At 42.8% G+C, this 21,058-nt stretch overlaps 1 protein-coding gene across 7 annotated transcripts in view; it reads left to right on the forward strand.

The window, feature by feature from the left end:
* LOC113035329 (signal-induced proliferation-associated 1-like protein 2) overlaps positions 1-21,058 on the forward strand; it is an 81,863-nt gene that overhangs the window by 21,638 nt on the left and 39,167 nt on the right. For all 7 annotated transcript variants that reach the window (XM_026190838.1, XM_026190837.1, XM_026190843.1 and 4 more), the window contains exons 2-4: positions 10,992-12,768; positions 17,074-17,207; positions 18,259-18,447. In XM_026190838.1, the coding sequence (XP_026046623.1) occupies positions 11,259-12,768; positions 17,074-17,207; positions 18,259-18,447 (1,833 nt within the window). In that variant the 5' untranslated portion in view covers positions 10,992-11,258. The remainder of the gene's footprint in view (positions 1-10,991; positions 12,769-17,073; positions 17,208-18,258; positions 18,448-21,058) is intronic.

The raw sequence follows: 21,058 nt of genomic DNA on the forward strand, positions 1-21,058 counted from the left end.
TCATCACTCTCTCATGAGGTCACTGCATGTGTTTGTGTGGTTGTGTAATTATGGGCAGTGCCAGGCATATTGGATTTTGTCAGACTTTTCAGCGGTGATGCCCTTGTTTCTGTAGATGGTTTGCACTGTAAAAAGCCCAAATTCAAAATGAATGTTTTTGTGTGTATGTGTGTTTTAGATGTATTTCTTCTAAGCTGATATGATCTAAAAGGGTAAATATCAGGTTTCCTCTACTAAAAGTTTAGTTACCAAGTGAGTCAACAATCTTGGACTGAATTCAGTCTAAATGTGGAGCTAGATCACGGAAAAATAGGAGTCCAGGGACTGTCCTTCAGAAAATCACTTCATGGATGGTGTCATTCTTTCTGGCGCATATTTAAAAAATGACACTTGCCAAAGAGAGTAGCACTCTGACATTATTAGTATAGCTGGCCTGTCAAGACAACTTCTGTGTTTGAAAACACTGGTGAAATCAACTGTAAATGTCAAGTTGAGAAAATCTGGTATAGCAGGTTGTGTATTTTCCATAGAAACAACAGCAACTGTTGGTTCCAGAAAGCTTGGGGTGACACAGTGTACCAACTGTGTATATATACCCGTGCCTAGCTGATAATAGTACATTAAAGGAAATATGTCTAAATATGTAACAAGAAAGTAAGTGGAACATTCTTTTCACAGCGACCCAATGGGTAAAGTAATACAGTACTTTTGAGACGTATCTTGAAGTGGATACAGCGGTTGTTAGCACATCACATGGCAGTACATCATCTTTGCTTATCAAACAGAAGGTTATGAGTTGAAATCCAACCCTGCAATAAAACACCTGGGATGTTGTTGTTGTTGTTTTTTTTTTTGTTTTTTTTTTTTTTAAATTAGTATCGCAAGTGCTGCTACTCTAGATGCATGACTAAATATGAATAGTGATGTTAAATTTAACCCTCTCAGGCTCAAATTAAACTTTTTGTTGCTAATGCACAACCAAGTCCTGCAGTGGTACTTCTGAGTAAAAAAAAAAAAAACTCATAAAGTATGTATGTGGGGTAATCAGGTTGTTAGTTTTTAACTGTTGCAAATCTGCAACGCCTGCCTTGAGAGGGTTAGCAAGCTTACAATGACCCTTTGACTGAAGTTCTTAATTTGTTTTTGTTTGAGCTTTTACAGTGTCGGAGGCTGTGCACAGTACACATATGGGGACTATGACAGAAAAATGAGATGGCAGATTAGTACTAAAAGATGTTGGTGCTGATGGTACACTCATAGACAAATGTTCTCACAGTCAACAGGACAAGTTTGCGACAAATAAACTGCCCAGCGTTTGGCTTTGATTGCTACAAGTCAGAACTTGCTGAGATGTTTGCAAAATCTTGTCCACAGCAATTCTAGCTAGTTAACGGTCTCCGCTCTGTGTGTGGGGTTTTTTCCCTTCTTCTTAAAGATGTGGTCTTTGTTGTGCATGTACTTTGTGGACCATGCAACCTATTGTTTATTTAGTCACTGAGTTGACCTGCAATTACCAATGACTCATGATCCAAATTAAAACCAGAAGGACCCTAAGCTGTCTCCATTTCATATAATGAAATAAGTTACCCCAAGTTTACTTATTTGCATTCTTGAAGTATTACCTTTTTTAAGTGTTAAATGCTAAAGAGAGGTTGTTTTTAATGAATAGGCTCACTCATTTTGGCATGTCATTCAAGGGGAAGCTGGCATTCAGCAGCTCTTCTTCTCTTGATGTGTTGTTAGAAAAGCGTAATCTCTTTGTTTGGTTAAGAGAACAAACATGCCCTCTCCTCATTTGCTTATTGTTGTTGTAATGCAGAACCACATCCATTTCTTTCTGTGTGTGTGTGTGTGTGTGTGTGTGTCTGTGTGTGTGTGTGTCTGTGTGTGTGTGCCTGTGTGTGTGGGTGTTCATTTTAAGCACAACTGTCAGGATTTCTGGCCTTCATTCTGTGTGACTTGCAAATTCTGCAGACCCCCAGTTACACACCCAGAGCCTTTGAAGACATGCCAAATTTGATTTCCAAGTATACCAGAGCCTTGAGTGACAGTGACTTATGAGGAGGAAAGGATGGAGGGGAAGTAGTGGGTAAATGGAGGATGATTTTGACCGTCTGTTTGGTAAGTGACAGTCACATCCCTCTATCCTCGCTGATGGACAACACTGTGAAATTGGTCCCTGCTGAAGTAATATTTTTAATTCCGTAGCTTACTTCTTGCGTAACCCTACTTAACCTAAATATTTATGAGGTTTTTTTTTTAAATATTGTTAAATTTTGTTTTATGTGTTTTCCAAACCATGTGAATATTTTAAAGGATAAGAAGGCTTGATATAGTCTGTAGCAGAGGTGTGGACTCGAGTCACATGACTTGGACTCGAGTCAGACTCGAGTCATTAATTTTATGACTTTAGACTTGACTTGAAAAAATGTTCTAAGACTTGTGACTTGACTTGGACTTTTACACCAATGACTTGGGACTTGAATTGGACTTGAACCGGTTTACTTGAAAAGACTTGATATTTTACCCCAAATATAAAATTTAACATGCATATTATATAGAGATTGAAAATGTGACGTCATTCACGGGTAGAACCGCAAAGGATTCTGGGAACTCGTGGCAAGCGGTACTAGCGCACGCAGGCTTTCAATTAAAATCAGTTACACAGCGATAAAAAGAAACACAAAAATGTCAAGAAGCTGTTGTATTATTAACTGCAATAGCCGGTCGCATGACAGCCACGGGAAGCCGACGGGTAAAGAGATCGGTTGTTATCGGATTACGTCGTTGAAGAGAAATTGTTCGAGCCATGTTTCCGAAGTAACAAAGAGGCGACTGGATTGCAGCCATTCTAAGATCAAATATAACGTCCCAGAACACTCCAGCTAACAGGTTAGTCTGCTCCAAGCATTTACACAAAGGTCAGTCTGCTGTTGTAGTTAATGCGTCATTTTTCTTAACATAATTAGTGATATAGGTTACAAGCAAGTCTGGCACTGAACAGAAATTGTCGCGCTATGCTCCTTTATTTATTGTGCATAAATAGTGAATTGTCCTGACACAATATTGCGTTTCGCCTCTGTTATTATGGTACATTGACAAAAACATATACTTTTATTCACAGGATAAAACAGTTGTTTTGTATCACTAATTGCCCAGTACGATTACAGCATACAGTATTATTGTCACTGCTACATTTCTGTGATGGGTACCAGAAATTATTTCCACTACTAATTAATTACCGTTGAGCTCAAAGGTCCTATTAATAAACGGTTAACGAATGTGTATTTATGAAGACAATTTGTGAGACTGGTAGACTTATGATACGTACGATGGTCTTTCGTTCTACACGGTGCGTTTCAAGGTCCTGCACCCATCCGTCGGTAAACTGTACCTGGGCTTGTTGCAGTGACCGGAAGTTACTAAACTTCATGAGTGTATGCACTCACTCCAAGAACCGTATAATTATAAATATGCATATAAATATGCTAAGATGAGATAGCTGACTTCATCTAACTAGCAAATGTTGTCCAGGCTACGTTGGTGATGCAGTTTTTTTTAATGTGTATGATATTTTTGTCATGCGATTTTAAAGCTGGTCCTACAACCGCATCCAAGAACAACATGCAGCTTATCTCAGAACTGTCGGTGAAAATTATTCTTGGAGCTAGGTTTAATTGAGCTGCATTTTAAAGAGGTGCAATTTCACAATTTGTGTATATTTTCTAAGTTCACTATTTTGTCATGTGTTGAGAAAAACACAGATTTTAAAATTACATGGTCTAATATTTACATTTAGCATAACTGCAACATTTTTTTTTCGTTTTTTTTTTTTAAAGACTCGAAAGGACTTGAAATTCAAAGTTTCAGACTTGTGACTTGACTCTGACTTTTACACCAGTGACTTGAGACTCGACTCTGACTTGCCTGACATTACTTGAGACTTGACTTGAGACTTGAGGATAAAGACTTGAGACTTACTTGAGACTTGCAAAACAATGACTTGGTCCCACCTCTGGTCTGTAGTTTCATCATGTTAGGCTTGATAAGGCAGCTGGCTGGGACTCATTTTACTAGCTTCCCTACCGCCCACTGAGGGTGTGACCCTCCATTCACACTGGCCATTAAAATCTCAGCATTACTCCCTGCAGGCAATATTGGCACATCACGGTGTTCGGTAGGTGGTCTAAGCACAATAAGAGAAGGTGGAGTTTGGTGATTGGGTTCTTACCGGCTCAGATACACTGCTCTATCAGGAAGGTGTGGCTTCGGCCATTAATGGCAGGGCTTTAGCATCAGTCTTAATATGAGTGTGAGGTGGTGGGAGATTATTCCCTGTTGTGTGGTTGAATTGTGGGAGCAGCAGATGAAAAAGGAAGAAGTTGAATGGTGCATTTCGTGTTCTTTGGTCCATACTTTCATAGCTTTAGTTCATGTGATCAGTAACGCACACGCATACACACAGTCTTAACACCTCTTTACAAGTGTCCTTTTGGTTACGGAGGGCCTTGGGGAAGGTGCCATGCCTGGTTTCTCAGGCCCCAGTAATGAACTCTCAAGGATAACATTGCCCAATTAATTGGTTCTGTGGTTTTAATTGCACCGATCTCTTTGAGCTTGGTTTTGGCAAAACTCCCATTCTATTTTTTTTCCTTCTCTGCTTAACCTCTCATTCTTCTTTTTGTAACAACCCAGTTAAGGTGAAGAATCGCTCCAGTGAAGCAGGACTACAAGTTTTTTTTTTTTTTTACACCCCCCCCCCCCCCCCCCTTTTCTCCTCCATCAGATTGGAGATGTCCGTGTCTGGTTGCAGATATCTCTGCCCCAACCTTCTCTTGCTGCGAGTCTGATGAATTTAATATCTAAAACCAGCACATGCCCCCCTCCCATTCTCAGCACAAGGTTGCAAGCAGCTGCTGACAATGGAGGATTGAAATCAGAGCTCCCACGTTGTTTTAAATCAACTCCTTGGAGGGAGAAGTGCCAACACAGTATGCAGCGCTGATTTGATCGCATTTGAGTGCGGAGTGATATGGAACGCGATTTTATTGTTTTTATTTTAAGTTTATTGAGGAATCAAACGGAGGGCAGTGAAGCATGTGAAACGTCCCTTCAGGTTTGTTTGCTTTCCGCTTGGATTTTATCCCCCCTTCCTCCTTGTTAATGATGAACACAGTGAGACACATCCTAATGTCTGACTGTCTGCAGCATGTCAGTGTAAAATGGCAGAAGGCAGGTTAAAAAAAAAAAAGGTTTCAAATTCATTGAGAAGGACTTGTAAATTTCATTCACATCACAACACTGCCTCACCCGTTTTATGATGAAGTCCATGAGCTGGAAAATTGATGTAATCATCTTGGCCTCTAGTCTACATTGCACCCTAATTTGGCTGCAGGAGGAGAGGAGAGGATGACTGCATCGCAGCTTGGCCTCGGCTCCTGAGGTTGAGGCTTCTTGGGGACGAGGCCAGCTACAACTTCCTGATTGCAGAGAACAGAGGAGCATTAATGTGGCTCAATTACACAAGGCTTTATTAAAGATAATTGGCCATAATTACAGGCCTGCATTCACCCCAAAGGCGCAAGAGTGGCCAGGCAGGTTGGTCGGGACTAAGTAAACACGTCTGACTTTGACCTGAGGTGCAATAGGTTGGACACAGGAGGATTCCACATTTTATAGGAATGTGAAAATTCGATTCCTGCTTTGACGGTTATTATCTCAGTTGAAGGTGTTGTTACATATCATGCCAAATGTCTTTTCTGGGCAAAACCTGAAGGTAAATTGTGCCTGTGATCTTCAAACACATGCAAATCTTGATATTTTGCTGAAATGATTGTGACTTCTTGGTGACTTTTCAGCAATTGCAACACTCGATTTACTCAACCCGTGCGAGCGGAGCGTCTCAAGGTTAAGCAGCACATGATATTTTCAAAGATAACTCCAGGCCTAACAGCGTGCTATTATGTGGCATGTTTAGCTACTCAGGAATCAATTGCTACCTGAAATGAGCGTTGATGCCAACAAATCGGGTAAGCGAAGATGCAGTATTCCTCTCAAGAACTTTTTTTTTTTTTTTTTTTTTTAAGGGCTAATGACACGGTTCTGCTTTTTTCACGTGCACGCTATGTTCCTAATTTCCTGAAGTGCTGTCAGTGCTGAGTGGATTAGTCTTAATAATGTTGCGCTCAGAAAGTGTTTGCGACTGGCATCAAAGTGCTTCAGCGTTGATGTGTGCAGTGCTGTTTTTGTCAAACATCCTGGCACTGTGACTCTTTTTCCATAAATACCATTTGCAAAATTCCGGTTTTCTCATTACTAGCTCAAGTAGCTCAGGGTTTCACTCAGCGTGCCCTTACTAGTCCATTAGATAAATCTGTAACTATAAACATTTGCAGAGTTGGAACCAAAACCCAACAAAAGCACACTTCATGCTTTTGCTCGGAGAGCCTTCCTCTCCGTGCTCGCAGTGGCAGTTCTGCACAAGTGACTGCAGAAGTCAGTCACTCGGGTGAAATGGCCTATTAGCAAAAGAAGAGTATTAATCTCAGAGTGGTGGACAGAACACGTTCACTTTTCTGACAGCGTATTAATATCTGGCGGGCCTTTAATCAGGACACAGTGTCAGAGGATTATTTTAAGACCTGTCAGAACCGCTGGGCCACTCCTCTCTGGATGAACCAAGATGAAAGACAGACTCTCCAACATCAGACAGAAAATGAGTTCATTACTGTAATTAGGCCTCTCTCCCATCTCGCCTTCGCCATTCCTTCCTCCTGTTCACCAGGCCTTTTGTCTTAAACGCCCATAATGGCGATGCATTACTCCACTTAGCGAAAGCAGACCTCTCACCCCTTTCCATCTGCTGTTTCACTTGTGGAGACCAAAACAAAAGAAAGGAGAGAAAGAGGACAGAAAACACACACTCTCCCAGCAGGTCACACAGGAGCACGGATTCTGCTGACCAAGTCGCCTGTGGCACCCTCACTTGGTGGAGGAAGGTGGGGGTCGAGACATGGTGCGGGTCGTTAATCACTGTCAAAGGGAAATTGGCTAATAGAAGAAAGTAAAGAGAAACACAGACCACCATGTTCACTGGGTTATCCTGTCCAGGGCAGCTCACCCTGGCTTGACCCCAAGCAGCAACACAAACAAGGAGAGGCTGGACTTTATGAACTTAAATAGGCTAATCTGCTGTTTCAAGAGACTGGCTTGAAAGACAAAAACTCAGAATAGATTTTTTTTTTTCCTTTAAGTGTTTAAAAATGAGGTGTTGTCCTCTTATTTTTAGCCCCTCAACATTTTTAGTTGTTCAAGTGCAGACGCGATGCTGCAAACAGCGCTAATAAACGTCAGGCTTTGATTGTTCTTTGCTCTGTCTGTGTTGACAGGATTTCTGTCTGTTTCTCTCTCAGACTACAGTGAGAAGTCAGTCATGCTGTTTTGTTGTCATGCACTGACATTACAGTATGTCAGTTTCTTTGTTCCTCCTGTCCTCAGTCATCCGTTAAAAGCGTCTATTGGAGTGTCACCACTGATAAAGCTGTTTGTGCAGGTGGCGCATTTTGCTGTCACTCGCTCTAATTGCGAGTGTGAAAAAACAGTGTTCAGTCGACGTCTGGGTGTTGGTCAGGAGACTGCTCCCTGTCATGCCTTTAAAGGAGACTTGGTATTAATTTTGGTTGACCAGGAAAAATCTAAAATGGCTGTCTTGCTGCAGGAATAGAAATATGGGTATAGCTACTTAATATTTTCTTCCCCCGAGGTTCCATGTTTGTTTTGGCTAGGGGATATCTCCCATGTTGTCTTGAGATAATGGATGTTTAGTGTTGCAAAGCAGTGGATATCTCTTAAGTATTGGCTTACAATTCACAAAGACTTTAGGGATAAAGTTAGCCTTTAAACAGACTGCTCTAGATCTACGCATGTAGGCTGCATCCAAGATTGCATGCTAACATGCTATTCAGTACACAGAGTGTGATGTAGGAGTGAAACCTAACTACAAGCAACAGTAACAGTGGTATGTGCAACGCATACCTTTTCCAGACTTTGTTATTGTCACTACACTGCAGGCAGACGTGCATTTCATTATTCATTTCCAGCAGAATATTGCAGTATGCAAGCAGACGACGCCAAATAAGAAAAAATAGAAGTGAAAGGGAAATGTGGTAGTCGTATGCATAACCCTTGGTGGTGGAGAGTGCCCAAGGACATTTAATAACCCCCAGTTAAAGTGTAAAAATAAGGTTTTAGTTTGCTAGATGTAATATCCTTTTTAGCGTATATTCATTGTTACCTACTTTCCCTTAAATGAGGTTTGGGGGTTATTATAATGTCTCAAACTGACAACACAGCTCTCAGGAAGTGAGGGTTTACGTGCTGAGCAGCATGACAGCAAAGCGCATGATGCTGAGTGCAAGAGGAATATACAGGAATGACTCTTAAACTCAGAAATGACTTGCTATTTTGCACTTGACATTGGTAAGCCTTTTGAATGAGTGTTTAGTTAAATGCCTGAAGGGGGGGGGAAAGGGATGTGGTTAAGAAATGCCTTTGACACCATCACATTTTGTTCTAAAACATAAAATATGCAAGTAAAGCTTTTTACGTCTCTCGGAGATGTTTGTTTGCTAACGAGACTGCAGAAAATTGCCTGAGACATTCAGCAGCTTTGGAGGCTCAGTGATGGGGAAGATGAAGTCATTAAATTGTGATGTAGTTCATTTATAAGATAGCATTAGCATTTTACTTCTGGCAATTGCATTTGTTTCAAAAAATCATAAAAGTTGCATTAATTGGAGATTATGTTGCTGAACAAAATGCCAGTATCACAAACTTTTTATTACCCATGAGTCGCTTTTTCCCTGCAGTAATCCATAAAAGCCTATTAAGAAATCCCATTGGCTGTTTGTCAAGGAAACCAGGGTGATGCAAACTTCCGTGTTGGCCTACAGAAAAATTCCTGCAGGATCACATGGAAGTACTGCTATGCACCTTGATCTACAATGTCTTTGTCTAATTATAGCTCAGGATTTATTGTAGAAATAAAGTCATATTTGCTACAAGATCTGCAGCTTTGGCTCTTTGAAGACGGGCGTTGTCTGTGATTAAAAATAAGTGGCTTTGTTATTGTTCACCACACGGCAGTCAGACACATACTTCATTATTCATCATTTGCCATTTGTAACGGACAAACATATTTCCCACAGCAGTTCTCTTCACTACATTATGCATGACGCAACACAATTTCCTGCCTTCATCTTTAAGCCCCTTGTTAAATATAGTGACACGACATGCATTTTCCTGCTCCTGTTAATAAAGCCGTTCTCATAACAACCCAAGCCCCCGGTGGGAGAGGGAGGGCTGCACATAGTTTGGCTGTTGTTGTAACTGAGAAGTCGTCATTACCAGCCTGTTCCTACACATTTAGGTCATGCATGCATTAACCTGTATTCGGCCCAGGCAGAAGTGAATACTTTATTATTAAAATGTTTCCAACTCGTCCCAAGTGTATTTGGTCTAGTCTGGCTTGCAGCTAATCTTGATGTGGCCCACATTTTCTTCCTAAAATAGTTTAGCCCCCCTCCTTAGCAGTAAATGACAGAGAAATGTAAACAGTTGTCTGGAAGCTGTAGCGATCATATTAAAGGCCAAGCGGATGGAACTGAGAGAAAGACTAGGACCTTGGGCCCATATACCATCATTTATCATGTTCACAATGAAACCTTTCAAAGAAAGACGCTTTAACAGAGCTTCCCATCTTCGCTGAAGCGAATATTGGGGATTTGGTCCATGTTCTCTTTGATGGCAAGGGTTTTACTTGATAACTCAAGGTGTTTTCACATGAGTGCAGTACCAGAAGAAATGAAGCACAGCACTGGCCCCAAAGAACAAGAAAAACGCATTTGGGTCAGTGTAGAAAGCCTTGCAGTTTCTACTGCAGTGTAGTGTGATCTACAATGCAGAAGTCGGTGTCAGTAAAGAGATGAATCCAGTATAACACCTCCGTCACCTACCCCCTCCTCTGGAGCTACAACACAACACATAGCATGGGATGAGATTGATGAGAGAAACTTGCTTGTTTCTTCTTGGAGTTTCATGAGTATCTTTATTACTTTGTCCCAACCCGTACCTGCTTTTAAAAGTCTGATAGTCGATGTTCTGCAGCATTATTTACAGATTAAGTGGAAGCCATGTGTTTGTGTATTTTTAACATCTGAAATACCCAGTGGCTTCACTCTCCTTCTCTCCGTCCTTGAATGTTCAGTCTGCTGAATCTGATACGAGCTTTTTCTTCCCTAACAGAATTAGCATAGGCCAAACTTTACCCTCTGAAGGTGTGTGTGTGTGTGTGTGTGTGTGTGTGTGTGTGTCTTACAGTTCTACTCTGCTTTTTCGTTTGTTTTCTTTTGTCACAGCCAGTTTACCTCATCAAGTCCTTGTTAATTTTCCTACTAACCAGATCAGATAAAAAGGCAAAGTGGAGCTGGTGTTGAATATGCATCAGTTCTCCAACTATCCCTCCTGTATAATTTGCCGGCTTGATGATGCTGCAAGCCGTTGGATCAGATACTGGTACATGCGACCGTTTAGTTCAACATCTGCCTCTTGTTGCTGTAATTTGCTTCACCTCCATCTGTTAGATATAGGCTAGAAGCACCATCCATGATATACATCTATCTAGTTATAAACCTATAATGGCACTCTCTCTACTCCCAAAGATGCAAATTACTCATACTCTGCGATAAGCTCGGCGTAGTTCCAAACCTGAAAGATCCCAGCGTAGCCCGTGGTGAGAGTTTATTACAAAGATAACTAGGTACAGACAATTTGGGTCAGCAGTTTTTCTTTTTAGCTTAGCTGATTGTGCCATATTTTGGAGTCCTGCTGAGAAATAAAATACTTGTTTTAAATGAAAATGTCTTTTCAAAGCCTTTCAACCTGCTCGCAGTGCGCTAAATATTTTTTCTTTCTTCTGTGTTTCTGTGCTATAGATCTACCACCTCCAGCTGTCGTTATTCATTGGCGACACGCTGTGAGAGAAGGCTCCGCTCTGCTGTGCTGTGCTACGGCGCGCCCCACTCACTCGTCCTTGACGCCCAAATGCTGTTTGCCAATTGTCATGCCACCCGTCCTCTGTGAGTTATGACGGCAGCTTCATTGACTCAGGAAAAAGGCTGCTCCTTGGCTCACCAGTGAGCAAGTCGCATGATGAAGGAGGGTCCTGGAAGTCTGCTCTTCAAGGAATCTGCCAGCAGGATATGAGTATTTTGAGCCCTGTGACAGCTAACAAATCTAACCTTGTGGGAATTGTGGGAGGCCCAGAAGAATACTCCAGGGTCATGCAGTCAGAGGAGCTATTCAGCAGGAAGCTCAAAGCCTTGAGCGATAGCATGGGACCTCCAGCCTCCAGCATGCAGGGGAAACCTGATGGTGCAGGCAAAACAAATGGTACTCCGGCAATGCCTAAAATGGGTGTCAGGGCCAGGGTCACAGAATGGCCGCCAAGAAAAGACGGATGGGACGGGCGGCCTTCGCCTAACTATCAGAGTGTGATACCCGTGTTTCAGAACGGCCAGCAGGAACACACTGTGGAAATACTAGAGCAAGGTGAAGCAGTCTGTCTGGAGGTGGACTACACTGACAAATACACGCTGAGTGACTTTCTCTGCCACTCTCCGCTGAAGGGTCTGCACCCTATCCGTCAGCGGAGCAACAGTGACGTTACCATAAGTGACATCGACTCTGAAGACGTAATGGACCAGAATGCCGTCAACCCAAACACTGGAGCCTCGCTGCACCGCGAGTACGGCAGCACATCCTCCATCGACCGCCAGGGCTTGACTGGGGATGGCTTCTTCACCATGCTTAAGGGCTACCGAGTTGAAACCCTGGACCACCGCAGTATACCCCCTCTGGGTTTCCCCGAGTTGCTGCGCTGTGATGCCTCGCTGTCCCCCAGCTTGCAGACAGCAGCACAAATTGCAAGGGGTGAGATAGTCCACATTCCAGGCTATGACTACATAGACAGCTCCCTACTCTACAGCCGGGAACGGGAGAAGTCCTTCATGAGACGTCTTAAATCGGAGTCGTCAGAAACATCACTGTTCAGGAAACTTCGGCCCATAAAGAGTGAAAGTGACGCACTGCGGCTGTCAATCGAGGACGACCGGCGACCACTCAGCTTCCAAAAATGCTTCGCCCACTACGATGTGCAGAGTGTGCTTTTTAACATCAGCGAGGCGGTGGCGAGCAGAGCTAACCTGAGCCAGAGGAAAAACACTACTACCGGTGCCTCGGCCGCCTCAGCTGGAGCCGGAGCTGGTGGAGTGTCCGTAGTTGGAGGCGGTGCTGGACCTGGAGCAGGAGCCGATGGTGGAGCAGCAGGATGCAACAGTGCCAATACCCCCATGTTTGAGTCTCCACTGGGCAGCAGAGAGGACTTGAACCCAAAGGAGAACCTGGATGCAGACGAGGGGGACGGGAAGAGCAACAGCTTGGTGCTGAGTTGCCCGCACTTTCGCAATGAGATTGGTGGCGAGAGCGAGAGGAAGATCTCCCTCTCCAGAGCCAACAGTGTCAACTACAGCGGTTTGTCAGAGAGCTGCTCTTTCGAGTCATCCCTAAGTTCACACTGCACCAACGCAGGAGTTTCTGTGCTGGAGGTGCCTCGAGAAAACCAGCCAATCCACAGGGAAAAGGTCAAACGCTACATCATCGAGCACATTGACCTTGGAGCATACTACTACCACAAATTCTTCTACGGGAGAGGTAAGGAGCTAATTTCTGTTTTTACAGATAGTTAAAAGTGATGATGCAGCAGGATTTGTGTGGCTCACTGTTGAGGACTATTAAACTTTCCAGGCCAGCTACATTTTTATAAAGTAAGACTTCTTCAGTCACCTGTGGGGAAGCTAGTTCCCAGATGGAACAGCCTCATCTCACAGGGTCAAATATCTCAACGTCCCAGTTGTTTTTTGTACAAGCACATGAAATGAAGTCCAGAACAATAGCAGGCTTGTGTTGGGTGCGAGGGCGTGTGTTTCACTTCCTCAGCAGAGGAGCGGTCATGTCCTCCCTCTGATATTACTCCGAACCCTGCGGAGAAACTGCGATTAGTCATGTGAAAAAGAGAGAGGTGAGTGAGAGGGTGTACTGCAGCTGTTCCCTGCAGGGACTAAGAGAGTACGAGGTCTCCTCATATGAAACTTTAGGGTCAGCAGAGCTACGCCAAGGTCCCAGTTCTCCTCATTAAAACACCTACGAGACGAATGCTGGAAATACCGTGCTGACCCCGACCCATCGCCGCATTATACATATCTGTTTTTCCCACTTCTCTGTGCAATCTGTGCTCGCTGGTCTCTAGAGTTACCCGTCTTAAGCCTGCCCCCACCATAGAAAACAGCTGCTTCACCTTTCACACTCCAAGATGCCTTAACCTCTTCAAAAAGACACTCTGAATAAAAATCTGTCTCTGAGAGACATGTTTATAATTGCTCAAATGCCTTGCTAATACTCACACCAAAGCTGGGTTCTGGATTTGGGTTGTGCATTTATTTAGCCTGCATTCACAGCAATGCAGGCCTGTGTATAACAGGGCATTTTCATGAAGACCTTAGTCTTTAGGGTAGGATGCCTCTTTCACAGTATGGAAATGTAGCCACTGCCTTTTTCATTTTTTTAAAATAAGGTGTTTTATTGACTAGACAGGTCTGTCATCACCTGCGCTTCACAGCAAAGACACACTCACACAAACATGACTACGTGTCACTATTTCTCAGCAGGCTTTCATCAACCTGGACTGAACATTGATCCAATTGATTGCCTAAAGCCCTGCTTCCCTTAGCAACCGGAGTGGTTTTTCCCCTAATGGACACAATGCTTCCTTCACACAAAATGGGTCAAGCTTCACTATGTACAGGTCATGGTCACATTAGGTGTTTGGGTTGACACTGAGATGTGCAGAGGGCAATGTAAACCATCTCTTACTGACATGCAAGGCTTGAAATTAAGCTTGGAGCACTAAATGTACAGAAGAAGGGGCTCACAGTGTTGGACTTTCAAAGATTTTTTTTAAGGTGTTTCTGTGGTGTGGATTAACAGCAAAACGAGAAGGGGGCATTATTTGACATGAAAAATTAAAGTCATCCAATTTGCAACCTTTGGCAAATTGTCAGCACCATGTGATGGGCACCGCTGACATGCTAAAGAAATGTGTTGACAAAAAGCTTTCCTCTAAAGTCAGCACTATCTGACTCACTGTGCTCCTGGTATTTGGATGCCTTGAGACCTCCATTGCTACACAGCCCCCCCCCCCCCCCCCCCCCCCCACCACCACCACCACTACCATTTGACCATATGCCTTACATTTCCCTGCAGAACTCTGTCCCTGACAAGCATTCGTCAGACAGTTAACCCTACTTTCCCTCCATACAGATAATTTATTATTAATGCCGATGTGCGTTTTGCTCCACTGTTTATGCTACAGTGACAAGAACCACGCTATTTAACACAGCTTGCACTGCATGGCGTGGATGTAATATCGAAAACTTCTGCAGAAATCTCTTTGTTAATGTCACTGCTTTGTGGACCCTGCTGAGGTTTTTCTTTTAGCTGTTGAATCCAGGTCTTTCTCCTCAGCTTTAGCCTGGATTAAGGGAGTGTTTGCTCAAGGCCCTCTTATATGTGTGCCTACACACACTCATGCGCACACACACACACATGCACATGTACGCACGCATGCATTGTGTGTCAACAAAGAAATTAGTACTGGTTCTTATGGTGCTTAGAGCTGAAAAGACTAAAGCCCAGCTAGTAATCCTTGTCGTGTAGTGAATTTTTCATTAAATCAGCACAATAACTGATGGAAAGAATTAACGACCGTATAAGAAATTTGGCCAAAAGACTCAACTCCTTTGGAGCGATACTATAAGGAGTAGAGCTGGCATTCTGCCCATCATTATTATTATTAATTTACTCTGAAAATTAATGTCTAGACCTCAGGGTGTCAAAGGGGAAACAACCACAGACTGTCCATAAATGAAAAAAGTATTCATCCTTCAGGGGCCATAAAGAGGGCAAGGAAAAGTAATGAGAATCTGCCCATCACATTTTGATATTTTCAGCACACTGGAGGGGTGAGGAGGTTACTGGAAACATCAGATTTACCCAAAGCCATGAAAATCCCCTGGAAATTTCCTGAAAATCTTGCCTTGGGTTTTTGAGCAAAGTAGATCGAAACATGAAATTTTGAGTGTGCACGCAATAAATGTTTTTCTGGGATTACACCAGATTTACTAGTTTTCATGCCATGATTGTTGATATAACTGATGGATATATAGACCAACATCTTCGCAGTGATTCCCCCCCCCAGTCATGTGATCCAATCTCTACCAGTATTGAATGTTGGTGCGGTGTTTTTCTAACACCATTCTTACCCACGTGGTCATCTATCTAATATGCATACGAGTACATGCCATTTATAAAGTGCAAAGCTCGACGTCTGCATCATTCATTTCTAGCATGAGAACAAAGTCAAGGGTTGCTGCTGCAGTAGTAGTAGTCGTAGTAGTAGCTGTGGGAACATGACTTATGGGGCAGAACAGTCCATTAATTTAAAATGACAGAACAACAACAAGAGAAAAAAAAAGTTTGCATGTTCTGTGGGCGTCCTGAGCGTCTGCTTCATTCAGTTATGAATGTTATGCGTCATGCATGCACTTCACTTCAGAATAGAAAACTGAATTAAATTTCTTTTGAAATTACCTGATGTATTATTAAGCTCATAAATGTATTGATGCAGACTTATATTAAGACATTATGTCATGTCTGTACTTCAGTCTGCATGTGTCTGCATTGTGCAAAACTCAATGCCACGTGGAGCATGTGGGTTTTATTTATTTAGTGCCGAATTGCAGCAGCAGTCTTATCAGTGCTTTATTACAAAGCAATGGCCAATGACTCTATATAAGCAAGTACTTGGTGATGCTGGGGAAGAAAAAATCCCTTTTTATCAGAAAGAGACTGCTGGCAGACTCAGGCTCAGGGACACAACAGCATCACACAGTAGCTGGAGATCCATGATGTGAACTCTGCTCTTGCTCTACTGGATTGAAATCTGGTGACTGTAAAGACAATTTGAATGAACTCAGTCATGTTCAAGAAACTAGTTTACGATGATTTGAGCTTTGTGACATGATCCATTATCCTAAAGGAAGCAGCCATCAGAAGGTGGATACGCTGTAGGGCATAAAGGGATGGACATGATCCGCAACACACTCAGGTGGCATTTAAATGATGTTCAGTTGGTACTAAGGAGTCCAAAATATGGCAAGAAAATAACCACATACCCCCAGCCTGAACCACTTGAGATAATGCAGGATGGAGTAATAGGCTGTAGCTTCAGTTTTATGTTGACTGGAGTGGCCCTCGGTGTGTTCTGCTGCTGTAGCCCATCTTCAAGGTTTAATGTGCTGTACGTTCAAAGAAGCTCTGCTGCATTGCTTGGTTGTAAGAAGTGGTTGTTTGAGTTATTGTTGCCTTCCTGTCAGCTCTGAACATTCTCCTCCGACCTCTTCCATCAAGAAGGCTTTTTCACCCAGAAACTGCTGCTTGCTCGATGTTTTTCCCCCTCCTTTTCAGACCTTTCTCTGTAAACACTTGAGATGGCCATGAAAAAATCCCAGTAGATTGATAATTTGACAAATACAGATCCCAGCTCTGATAATGCCACATTCAAAGTCACTTTAATCACCTTTTACCTCATCGTGGTGCTTAGTTTCAACTTCAGCAGGTCGTCTTTGCCGTGTATACATATCTAAATGCATTGAGTTACTGCTATGTGACTGGCTGATGAGATCTTTGTTGAACAGATGTAACTAATCAGCTCGTCTGTGAGTGTATATAGGTAAACAGATAATCTACTGAAACCACAGCAGTAATTTGATTACGTGTTTTATTAAAAATCTGTAATTTATTATTACTTATATTTAAGCTTTCTTTCTTTCACCAGCTAACATAATGTCTGATAACATGCATAACTCTCATTTAATTTTATATCTCTTTCTCTCCCTCCAGAGCATCAGAATTATTTCGGTGTAGACGACCATCTTGGACCCGTGGCAGTCAGCATCCGCAGGGAGAAGCTAGACGATGGAAGGGATAAGGAAGGGACGCAGTACAACTATCGGGTCACCTTTAGAACCAGTCAGGTAACGATAATACACTGATGTGCACTTTTCGCTCACTGCTTACATTATGGATGCATGATTGGAGAACCTTCATGACCTGTCAATTTATTGAAGAATTGTTTACTAGCGCGAACATGGATTTTTCATATTTCTCATATCACATTCAGTGAGACACGTTAAGGTCACTCGGCCTGCGGCTCAGTCAAGCAGTACAAGAGTCCAGGAATGCTTCAGTACCCCCGAAAACAACAGGAAACTTCTCTGCCCTCTTAAATCTGCACTAAGGTGTCCAGTGATTCGGTGCCAGTTGTGACTCAATTGGCCATTAATGCAAATACTGATACAGTGTATCAGAGGTGTGTAGTTGCCTGCCTTCGCTCACTTTCACACACCCCGATGAACACACAACCTGATTAATCCTAAAAAACGGAGAGGCAGAGTCCTGGTGTCCCTGGTGGGACCGTATCGTCTTGATTGATGCTGGCTTGTCTCATTCACTGAATAATTCAGGTGCAACAGATGCGTCAGGCAGGAAAATGTCACTGATATCCAGTGCCCTTCTCGGTTTAAAGCACCACTCCCACGATAAAACAATGTATCTGGGTCATGGTAGCCCTGCAAGTGGCACGCAGGCAGTGTTTTAACTCCTCGACCGCTGGAGCATCTATTTGCATGTACTCCTGTCATTTAGCCTCATTGCTCTCTCTGCGCGACCTGCCCCACATCGCTCTCTCTTCCTTCCTCTGCTATATAAGTCTACTTTTCGGAAAGCCTTTTTATTGGACCGCAGTTGACTGCTGACATGTTAACAGGCTGTGCAAATGGAAATTTGGATGTTGTTGTTTTGAAAGTGTTTACTGGCACACAAACATCTAGTATTCAGTTAGCCTGTCTCAATTATTTAGAATTTGAGTTCCCTAATGCTGTCCAGAGTCATAATGTAGTCATTACCCTTAACACCAGTCAGCATATGGAAGCATGCCTGACCCAACCCTATCACACTGTACAAGTAGGAGTTTATATGACTGTTAACTTTACTGGACAAATCCTCACCATCTGTCTTTCCTGCCAGCTGACCACCCTCCGTGGTGCCATCCTGGAGGATGCCATTCCATCCACAGCGAGACACGGGACGGCCCGCGGGCTGCCGCTCAAAGAAGTACTTGAATACGTCATCCCTGAGCTGAATATCCAGTGTCTGAGGCTGGCCATGAACTCTCCCAAAGTCGCGGAACAGCTCCTCAAGCTGGATGAGCAAGGGGTGAATAATACATTGAGATGTCCTCTTGAACCGTGTTTTGAGTGCTACCACAGATTTTTGCTGCTGCTGCTGATTTAACGGGGTAATCTGAGGTTCAGTGCCTTGATGATTAATACTTGGTGTCTTGCATTTTAAGATATGTATACATATGGTTCTTCCTTTTTCTCTTTAAGACACCCCCCCCCCCCCCCCCCAAAAAAAAAAAAGAAAGGGGAAAAAAGAAAAAAATTGCGTAAATACTACCATTTGTAGTTTTACGGGGTGATGCATTACATGCAGGACTACTACTTGTTGAGACGAAGTGACTCACTGTGGAGTCATAACTGTGAGGCTGCCAACCAGCACTCCAGGAGGTCACTGCATCTGGACAAACAATAGTGAATCACACAACCTCTTCACAAAACCTAGACAGATTACGCTAACAAGGTACAGCAGGTTCACAAACTTGCGTCTCTGTATGTGAAATCTTTCTCTGAGGAGGGAAGAAAGCCTCGTCTGTCCAGAGATTTGCCAGCTGTTTAATTTTAAAGCCACCGCAGCCACATATCAGAAACGAAAGATTGTTTTGACTGCATTAGCACATCACGCTACATATTTCAGGCGTATGTGTCTCTATTTGTGACATTTACCTCAGCTATAGAAGGAAACTGGGAGGGATTAACTTCAAATAGCAGGAATCTTTGTCCTATATACGGGCTGCTTGTTATAGATAGATAACACAGACTCCTGGGCCGAGGTGCAGACAATATCACGCTTAAATAGAATCAATAGAAGTCCTGTACTCTCTGCAGCCAGCACCATCTGTTTTTGGCACACTTGTTGTGCTGATAGGACACTTGCACACAAGTTAGAGTAACTTACTTTTGACAGCCTACTTTGCCTGAGAGCAGGAGATTTGGTATGCTGCTCAGACGGTGGAGGGTGTCATCTTGCATTATCTCTGTTTGAATAAAATTGCTAATAGTGATATGGGCTCTCTATATTCACAGCTGTCACAGATTCATTGCGTGATCGGAAGGCCTTTAATTTCTCATGTAATGAAACTGGGGAAAAAAAGATGGAATGGAGAGCGGAAGGATTAGCCAGGGGTGATACTTGTTTCACCATCAGAGAATTGTCTGCTTATTAGTTTAATTACATTCGTTAGCGTGCGCCCATCCTTCCAATTGACAGGGGAAAGGTTCTTATAATAGAAAGTGTCAGCCAAGACCCTTTTCTGTGTTAGGATTTCGTTACACACATAAACAAGAGCAATGAAGTGTCCTCTCTAAAGCAAGTTAAATGCACTCACGGTGGCAGGCTCTATGTGTCCAATTATGTCAAAGTAACTTTGTAAATAAGTGCTTTGAGGAAGTTCTTCCCACCAGATGTTACAGGGGTTTGTTCACCTGCCATGTGACTCCCCATGTCTGCAGATAAAGAGTTTGATAGATGATGAAACTGACACATGGGAGGCAAAAAAAAAAAAAGCAATAAAATAATCTCAAGAAACTGCCTTCAGAGGAGGAGAGCCCAGGCTAAGTGGGGCTTGAAGCTCTTCCAGTTGGCACTCCTCTGCGCAGACCTCAAACCAAAAGCCCAGTGGAAGCCAGTTTTATATTTGGATGTCAGTATTTTTGCACACTCCTGTTATAATCATTAATGTTATTCTTGCCGGGCAAATGTTCAATATGTCAGGCACTCCTTAATCTGCTTTTTAACCAAGCTGGACTTTGACCGCCCCTCTAATGTGTTTATGTGAGGAAGCTGATACGGGACAGGAAGAACTGCAGCCTGATGATCTGCCTGACTTTTTTTCCCCCCTAAAATGCATATTTTTGAGGATTTGTGTGCGCGCGCGCAATTCTTTGGAGATGTTAGATGTTAGTCTCTTTGTTAAATGCTTCCTCTTGCTGTGAACAGAGTCAGAGAGGGTCTCCTGCATCTGCAAAAAGAATATCCCTGAAAGCGGCCTTGTAGACTGCGCCGTAACAGCCTAGGACGTAAGAAGAGAAGAGAGCATATGTGAATGTATTTTAGATCTCATTGTAGATCACAGTGAATTGACTGTGCGCAGATGGACTGTGGAAAAGGAGTTGGCAGCTAATGAGATTTAGAGCTGCGATCTTGAGTAAGAAATTTACAAATTAGGTTTTGTTTTTTTTGTAAGCCATTGATTTTTCAATGCGTATCTGCTGTTTCAATCTAAAGACTCAAATCTGGAAAATTAAAATTCTTTAGTTTATTATTATCTGTGTCAGTTAGAAAATGAAAGTTGTGAATTTACAAGCACTGGTAATACTCATAAATTTGAAAGTGAGAGGAAAATATGAGTGTGTCATGACAGTAATGACAACGTTGAGGAGGTCAGAGAACAGTTACTGACCTTTTCCTCTAAGTTATGTTTGACAGATGATATTCTCCCTAACCTAGAAAGCTAATCTCCCTGCAGTGATCGCATTCATAGCATAAACAAAGAATAAGTGCAGGAAATTTTGCAATTACAAACACTGCGTTTTTTAAAATCCCCTGGCCTTACATTGAAAGTTGGAGAAGTTTCTGTAGTGACACTTTAATGCAATAACCCCAGCAGATGTTTGTGTAGTGGTGCGTGGTGATTGTAGCCAGGTTT

Source organism: Astatotilapia calliptera, chromosome 13 (assembly GCF_900246225.1).
Source record: "Astatotilapia calliptera chromosome 13, fAstCal1.2, whole genome shotgun sequence".
Classification (NCBI taxonomy): domain Eukaryota; kingdom Metazoa; phylum Chordata; class Actinopteri; order Cichliformes; family Cichlidae; genus Astatotilapia; species Astatotilapia calliptera.